The 8,758-nt window shown below is 37.2% G+C and overlaps 1 protein-coding gene across 2 annotated transcripts; it reads right to left on the bottom strand.

Annotated features, from left to right (window-relative positions):
- Window positions 1-2,300: 2,300 nt before the first annotated feature.
- Window positions 2,301-8,758, bottom strand: LOC100891534. 2 transcript variants are annotated; one of them, XM_030991829.1, is made up of 5 exons: window positions 8,021-8,758; window positions 6,386-6,469; window positions 4,763-5,068; window positions 3,879-4,034; window positions 2,301-3,621 (listed from the first exon to the last, which is right to left on the bottom strand). In XM_030991829.1, exons 1-5 carry the CDS (start codon window positions 8,734-8,736, stop codon window positions 3,342-3,344), a joined length of 1,542 nt encoding a protein of 513 aa, XP_030847689.1. In that variant the 5' UTR covers window positions 8,737-8,758; the 3' UTR covers window positions 2,301-3,341. The 2 variants fall into 2 exon arrangements, with proteins under 2 accessions (XP_030847689.1, XP_030847688.1); XM_030991828.1 differs by having other exon boundaries at window positions 6,386-6,472.

Consider the following 8,758-nt stretch of genomic DNA (forward strand, 5'->3'; position numbering starts at 1 on the left):
ATACAATAAGAAAAAAAAAAAGGGTGTTAAACAACCTGGCATTATCTGACCAAATGACAAATTATCCAGTTTTATGTTCACGCATTGACTTTTCACAGAATGGACCCTCACAAAATACTTCTTTCACATTAAACATTTATTTTATTACCAAAATACAAACAGAGAGTCATTTCATGACAACAAAAATACTGTACACTATCATAATAAATCTACAAGAGTGTGGGGAAATCCCCAATCTCTATCCCCGTCCAATTACAGTCTAAACACAGAATTGTTTTTCCTAGTTGGACGTCGATATGAATTCCTTCTTTCTGCTATAATCATGCACATCAGATATATGACAACAATGTCACTTAACCTTCTCATAACAGCCAAGACGACATAAGTTGGAAGGATTTCCACAAAACTATTGAAATAGCAAATAAACAGAATCAAACTGGCACTTTAGCATCAGAAGATAAATCCTCTGTTGAGAGCCAGAAGGGCATTAAGTCTGTGAAAATAATAATATTTGAGTTAATGCCGTTCTGGCTCTAAACAGACAAAATTAAGGAGATTATTTTTTCTTTTTATTCAAATTCATTTGCTTTCATTCCAAATTTGTATTAGCATAATTAATTGTCAACGGATACAAGGTTTCCAACCATCATTATTTCAGTCACTTTAAGAATGTACAACAACGTTTAATTCTCGGGGGAAAGAAGTATACATCAAAATGAATACACAAATGCACCTGAAAATTTACTGAAGGACCACTCAAAATACGCTATTTACTTCTTGACCTACTATTAATCTCTTGCAATAACAAAGACTAAAATACAAGAGGGCACTTTAATGAAAGTTTGTTTAGAAAACCATTTTCAGTTTTATGCCGTGCCTCTTTAGCACCGTAAAAATTAAATATGAATGTTTTTCAGCGTTTGATTCTTTTACATCAATCACTTTTTACTGATCTGAATATCACACCAATGAACATGTACAAACGTTTGAACTCTAGTGTATATCATTAACAGGATTTGATTTTTGGTGTAATGCAGTATAACACCAAACTCAAATCCTATTAAACAGGTTTACTCAAATTTCCTGACCATTCATTGCATACATGTGTGGAAATGAATACGATATATCTCTCCCTCAAAAATCAGTCTAAATTATTCTGTCCTCGCTACTCATTTGACAAAATACAATACAACACATACATTTGGGCTTCTAAGCTTCTTGGTATACACGAACATGCACTTTTTGTAGTTGGCAAAGAATTTGCAGCAGGTTTTACAATCATTACAAGATGAATATCAGCAGCTTTTTAAAACCTTGTAGTCAACACGTGTGTAAGAATATTAAATCAAATTCAATAATGAAACTTTACATTCAAAATTGTTGTTACTGAAAGAATTCAATTGAGCTCAATTTTAAATGTGCAACAAATGAACATGATTGTGCAAGACTCTATAGACAGATGTGATGTCATTAGGCCAAGTAGGTAGCATTTAACATAGACAAAATTTAGGATGGATAACTCAATTCATGGCAAAAAAATAATGGCACTTACAAAAACATGATATGTAACATAATGCAGCCCTTAATTACAATTATGCACAAGAAAACTCTCTTTTATTTAGATCAACTGCAATATCAATTGGCTATCTTAAAGTGTTTTAATTTTCATGCGAAACATTTAGAGTCCATGTGAATATTTCTCTAACTGGGAACTTGTATGGGTAGTTCTTGAACTAGTAATAAATGAAGCAAAACCTTTAAATTCATGATAACTACATGTTTATCATTATATAAACCCTGTTTTACAGGTCACTCAAAATTGAATTAAAAATTCTTACAGAATAATTATTGAGCCAAAATGCGAACCATTTCTGTGATTAGTGGCAGTTGGATGATAATGACTAACAATATTCCATGAAGTCCCTTCTTAAGTTCTTTCTAAAAGACAGATATTTAATCTGAACTAATAAAGAGCCAGAAACCATTGTGAGTGGCAACAATTTAGTGAATTTCTTTGTCAATTGTGAACATTTCATTGAGGCACTCTAGAGTTTCCAGTTTTTACAATACTACATACCAAACAACATAATGAACAGAGACAGTGCATACCAATCGTCTGGCATTGGGTGATCGCCAAAATGGCAACCTTTGACGATCAGATAACCGGCAGCTAGATTCAGTCTGTCAGAACAGTACACGTCTGATGAAGGTTCTGGACTTGGACGCCGAAACTGTCCATACAGACCTAGTCCATAAAGCGTGGTTGTCAGAATCTGACAATGCGTATCAGAACGGGTTCCTCTTTCTGCTGGCAATAGGAGATAACGATTGGCTTTACGCCAGTGGCATCTCTGAGCCAGGTGAGGCAAGTCATTTGTCTTCATCCCCAGTAGTGCCAGTAACCAAAACTGTCGCATGGGTAAATACTATTTGGATGTGTCATAGAACTCATTTTTAATTACCTAAACCATTCTGATGAAAATGCTCATCACGATCTTTAATTGTTTTTCTTATAATTTCAAAAAAGAGTACCAGTAACAGCTTATCTTTAATATATCAAATATTGCAACAATGGATTCAAAGAAATTTCAAATCTTAATTTGTATCTCACATACCAGTAATGCATGCTAGCAGTAAGACTGCAAGACTAAACAAACTCTTAGTGAAAAAAAAAAATTAACGCTGCACGAATGATGATTCCCAAGTGGAAAAGTTACATGGCTATTACAAACTGTGTATTTATACTCACAGCAAAAGAACTTCATGAGAAACTTTGGTACCGGTATTCATGCTATTTATTTTCTGGTCGGAAGAATGTTCAAACAATGGAATACCTCCTATTACTGTTTCTAAAATGCAAAGCGAACATTGACGTAATTAACACATTGGCTGTTACTACCTACATATTTTCTTCTTGATGTACTTCTGAATTATAAGCAACTGTATTACCAAAGCTTCAACATTCTTCTTTGTGTTTTTGCTGAAAATGAATATCTGATTAAAAGGAAATAAAAGTGGGTCATTAAAAAGTCTGTACCATTCTTAAGGTAACAGGTTTCAGTGGAATACTTATATCTATGATTTAGGAAATACACATTTACGGGACTAGCACTAAAAGTGCTTGGTTACTTGTAAATATTTTACCTTGAACAATAATCAAGGAAAATTGGTGGAAAAGGTCAAACTTGCAACTATTACTAGAACCACAGCATACACGCAAATCTATCGTTCTTCTTTGTGCGACTGCTTTCAATGAAAATAAATATATGGGCAAAATGAGGAAATAGTTGTCAGACGTTTTATGGGCAAATTGCACGGGTGAATTCATTGACGAGGAAATTTCACAGATCCATATCCTCGTCAAAGTCTGGTAACGCCTCCTCCTGCATGATGTCACCTGCAGCCGGGGGAATCCCCTGGTAAGGGTGGGGTTGCTGCTGCATCATGCTGCTTGCTTCCGCCCTCTCCCTCTCCACCTCTACCTCCATGATGGGCGCCAGCTCCGAGCCCCCGGACGACGAGGGGGACAACGGGCCCGTCAAGGACGGGTCCGGGCCTAACCTCGGATTGAGGACGGACAGCGGTCTCCATAACACAAGATCCATGCAAGGAGATGAAACTCTGTGGCAAGGAAAAGGGGTGAAATACATGTAAATTGCACATGCCTGTCAATTCAAATCATAATACTTCTTTAAATGACTTTAAGAGAAGAGAAGCATGTTTGGGGCTGCAAGGGCATTAACTCTGTGTTAAAGCATGAGTTAATGCCCTTCTTGCTCCAAACAGACGATATGTACGTGGCATACCCTTCATACAACACATCACATACTTCTACACATCTTCCTGAACTCTGTTAATTGTAAACAAGGAAAACTTACATTTTCTTGACTATGTCTTGCGGGAGCATGTGACTGGAAGCTCCTTTGCACTTGAGAGCAGTTACCAATTGAGGGGTCATCTCCAGCCGATGACCATCCCCCTGGTTTGGGGGCATGTCTTCTTCTACTCCCTCATCGTCGGAATCATTGTCCAGTCTGAGATAAGAAGTAATAATAATAATAATAATAATAATAATAATAGCCTAATAGTCCACTCCAAATTTTATTAAACCGAAACGGAAATTCTTTTTGCCCAATTGATCGTGAGCCCGGCAGCCACTGAGTAAAGTTTAATAATGGGTTAGTGGGTACAATATAATCATAGACATACAAGATGGGCTGTCCAGGGGGGTGTTTCACAAAGACTAAGATCGACTTTAAGTTGGACTTAACTATGACAGGCCGTTCATGCCATTGTTTGCTTTCATCATTTACTGGCATTGGTCTCTCAAGAGACGTACAAATCATGGTCACAAATCTACAGAATTACATTTTTTGATAATTCATTAATGAAGGAATAAATATTATCTAAAGATCATAATTGAGAGACCATTGGTGACATCAACCAGTGGCATGAATGGCCTGCCATAGTTAAGTCCAACTTAAAGTCAATCTTAGTCTTTGTGAAACACCCCCTAGAAGGTACAGGTGCAGAGCTCAAAATGAGGTGGAGAAATTCCTTGAATGCTCATGCACCTTATCAAATCATGGTAGACATGCAAAAGAGTAATGTAATTACGGTATCAATTACTGGGGTTACTCTGCATAAACAAAACTCCTTATCATTATCATTATCATCATTACGCCCAGCTCAAGGTCAACGCATTATTCAGGCTGGCATTATTCCTCTCAAACAGCAAGCTCAACATGCAAGGACAGCCTACCTTCTTTCGATATCGGCAAGCACAGCTTCAGCATAAGTTCTCGACCGATGATTGTGATGACACCTGTGATGCCTCAGGAGGTTAGAAGAGGAGCTGCCATGGTTACACTGTCCACTGGTTGAAGGGAGGTTCATGCTGGGAGCGGCGGAAGAGAGGTTCGAGGATGAGAGCGAAGGCGACGAGGGGGTCGATGACGAAGGAGGAGGAATCATGGGTTGCCGGGCGACACCATCCAGACTGAGGTTGTGCATCTCGGCCGTCATGCGTTCCTCGCTGATGAACTGTTTTGTCGTAGGCTCATAAGACCTAAGAAAAAGGGATACACAAGATTTGATCATAATTGTAATTCAGGGATACTGGTTGCTTTTACTCAATATGTTATTTTCATCATGTTGATGCACAAATCTTTGTTAAGTGCCTTGTTATAAATTATTTCATTCATCCGTTACAAATAATTGTATTTGAATATTCAGAATGTGAATTGCATACATTCAGTGTCGTTAGGTAGGACAAGCCATGTTTGTCCCACCTAGCAACAATTAATGTATGCAATTAGCCTGATACACTCGGCACTTGACAAACACAAGGTACGATAATACGCCAACGGCGGACTGTACTATACTGGAAGAAGAAGAAGAAGAAGAGACCATGACATGTCGTAGCCCCATACATTCTGTACACTATGAAGCCTGAAATAGCATGAAACAAAGAGGTGATTTCAGACAAAAGCCTGAAAAATGGCATCCCGGATATCAATTATTGGTTGATTGGCAAGACAGGAAGAACATACACAAAAGTGTACACATAGTCTGAAATATCACAAGTGCTGGGAAAATATCAAAATAAGCATTAGTTCAGTTGTCAGTCTTACTGAAAAAGCTTCAATTTATAATGTCAATGCAAGAAAATATATATTGGTAACAAAAGCAAAGTCAAGATCTGAAATGAGTGCAAAGTTTTGACGTCTTATCGAACAAGCCTTGCAGGCCTGGTTGATATCAGTTTCTAAACTAAGAAATAGATTTCTGAAAGTCGGAATCTAGCAAAAATTCTGAGAACACCCTTGTGGTGTGATAATAAATTACAGAATTTACAGATCTTTAAACACATCGCTCTTTAATTGAAATGTTAATGATCAAATCAATTCTGTTTCCTCTGAAGTCTGATGAAATCTCATTACAAATAACACAGTAAAATGCTGCAGCAAAATAAGAACTACTGTACATGGAACTACCTAGCAAGTTAGCATGAGACAATACTATCTGCACATGCATGTAGCAAAATCCTGTAAGTGTAATCTATTACAGATATTAGTATGTTCTAAGATAATAAATGCGAGACATACTATGCTATATTTTGCTGCAACTGTGTTTGTTTGTTCATTATCCCTAGAAACATTTAAAAGGAATCTAAAGTCATATATGTTTGCATGTTATTTTAATTAATTTTATGTTGAATGTACAGTGTACATATTCATTTTTTTCCTCCTCATTTCTCTATGTAACTCTAATTCTATCCCTCTGCGCCTCAGAATAGTTTACTAGATCAATGGCGAATTACAAATGCTGTATTATTATTATTATTATTATCATCATTAGGAACTAGACTGAAGTTTTCACTCACCACGATTCATCATGTCTTGTACTGGACATTGATCTCTTTCCAAAGAACCTTGTACTACTGTGATCGATCCCTCCGATAGCACCGCTGCTAAAACAATGATAATAATAATAATCATTAAAAAAACATTTTTATATAGCCCATAACACATAGGCAAATTGCATGTCTCTATGCACTTTAAGAAAAGCAAAATTATTTATGAAGTGGTGAAGAGTACATCTCTTCAAAGAATTGATAAAGCTTTTTTAGGATCCTATACATTCTAGTTGTTCAGGCAACTTGTTCCACAAAAAAGCAGCTGCATATGAAAAAGATATTTCCTGTATGAACTTGATAAAGTAATCATACAACATGGAATAACAGTTATAAAACAACCTAAAACAAAAATCTTAAATGAAATTAACACATTAGTAATGGAAGTGAAAAGAACATTGGAATGAAACATGTAAATAAAGGAAAATATGCATGTGAGAAATGTTAATACTCCATTTGTAATTTGCAATGAACTTTAGTGTAAATATTGCCATGTAAGTATGTATGGCCCTATACATTACTTTTTACCTTAATTTGATATCCCATTAGATGAGAAAAATTATGTCACATACATTTAAATATTGCTTGAATGTTGCTACTTACACATATATCAGTTGAAAGCAAAGGTATCTCAATAAAGGGAAGTATTGGAGGCTTTAAAAAAAACATGTAAATGAGCTTTAATTGATGATTAGGACACGCTCTGCCTTGCCAAATAAAACACCTTGACCTGAATTCACAAAGGAGGTTTGTCGACAAACCGAGGTTTATGTACGTCATATGACGCATTTTGACGCGTTTTTTACAAACCTGGTTTGTAAATAACAAAAGGAGGTTTGTCGACAAACCTCCTTTGTGAATTTGGGCCCTTGGGTTTGACCAGTCAGGGTCACACCCAGAGCTACATGCAGAAATATGTGTGTAACTCCATCTTTGATTTCCATTTATGATTTGAAGCTAAACTGGATTTTACTTTTATTAGTAAAATTTAAATATTGTATACATTGTAAACTGTTTAGCCAGAAGTTTATGTACCAGTATATAATTTTGGAAGGCACTCACTTTTCCTGTTATTTTGTGTCTATTTTAAGTATTTAAATGTGCAATATTTGTTAGGCCGGGACCTAACATTTGAATAAATTGTATTTTCAAATACCAAGTTTCAAAGTCAATCGTGCAATAAGCATAAGATTATTTCATCCCAATGTGATGTCTGGTGCAGTAGCTGACGAAACAGGTTTGCATTCAGATGTATACATTGTTTTCTAGACCCAAGAAAATTCACAATTTCTGATATAGAAATTATTCAAAAATTGTTTTGAACAACAGTGATGTGCAGTTTTAAAAAATTTGGAAAAGCCAAAGAAATGCAGGAAAATAGTCAATTAAAAAAATGCCAGACAAAATGGGATCAAAATGACTACCAAAACATCAAGGTATCAAAAAGACAATTATGTGATATTTGGTTGAGCAATACTTGGGTATAACTTGCAATGGCAAAAATCTGAGATTTTTACAGTCATTTTTACTTTCTTCCGAGATGTCCAACGTCCAACAAGATTATTTAATATTTTTCAAATAGAAATTTATGAAACCACAACCTACCCTGCCTGAGAAGCTGATACGCTGAAAGTGAAAGGCTGCCTGTCACTGTGATTCCCGCTGCTCCTCCGACCATACTTCCAAACTCTTGATCTCCTGACCGCCGAATTGGGGATCCTCTCGTCTTTCTCCACCGGTGATGTAGGCGTCGTGCTACCCTGCGAAGCATCACACGATGCTGACCTTTGACCTGTCACAAAGGGGTTTGTCCTGTGCAGGGCACTACTAGTGTCCAAGTCCAGGCTTTGGCTGTAGTACAGCTTGTGACTCTCCGGGGGCCACGCCTGCTCTTGAGAGAAAAACAATGGTCCAGGTTGTTGGTGGTGAGGCTGATGATGGTGGAGGGCATCACCAGAATGTCCTGAAAAACATAGGTTTGCTTGGTTCAAAGTTGGTGTTGCCCCCATAGCATCAGGAGCTGAATAAGAGCCGTCCACACTGCCAGGATTGTCAAGGTCAATGCCATCTAAGGGCTGATGATCAGGAGCCATGGTGTGGAAAGTGGGTACGAACTGTACTTCATTCTCTGGGAAAGGGGTCGACGGCCTCCCCGGTTGTTCTCTGCCTGGGGATCTCTGCTTGTGAGGACTCTGACTGGCTACCTTGCCAGGATTGAAGTCCTGGTGGGCAAAATTCAGAGGTTGAGAGGCTGATGTGCTGGCCAAAGCAGGGAAGTCTTCATTTTCTGTTTGCCCCATCGTAAATGAAGGCATGTTCATGTTCCTCAGGATGAACCAAAAT

The sequence above is a fragment of the Strongylocentrotus purpuratus genome, unplaced genomic scaffold, assembly GCF_000002235.5.
Source record: "Strongylocentrotus purpuratus isolate Spur 01 unplaced genomic scaffold, Spur_5.0 spur5_scaffold_2, whole genome shotgun sequence".
Lineage (NCBI taxonomy): Eukaryota > Metazoa > Echinodermata > Echinoidea > Camarodonta > Strongylocentrotidae > Strongylocentrotus > Strongylocentrotus purpuratus.

Bases quoted from the DNA above. Each gene is read 5' to 3' on its own strand.
- LOC100891534 (XM_030991828.1), bottom strand. From the start codon at position 8,736: ATGAACATGCCTTCATTTACGATGGGGCAAACAGAAAATGAAGACTTC. The intron at 5,069-6,385 runs GTGAGTGAAAAC...CCTTTTTCTTAG, and splicing joins ACAAGACATGATGAATCGTG to GTCTTATGAGCCTACGACAA. The intron at 3,622-3,878 runs GTAAGTTTTCCT...TCCTTGCCACAG, and splicing joins CAAGACATAGTCAAGAAAAT to AGTTTCATCTCCTTGCATGG.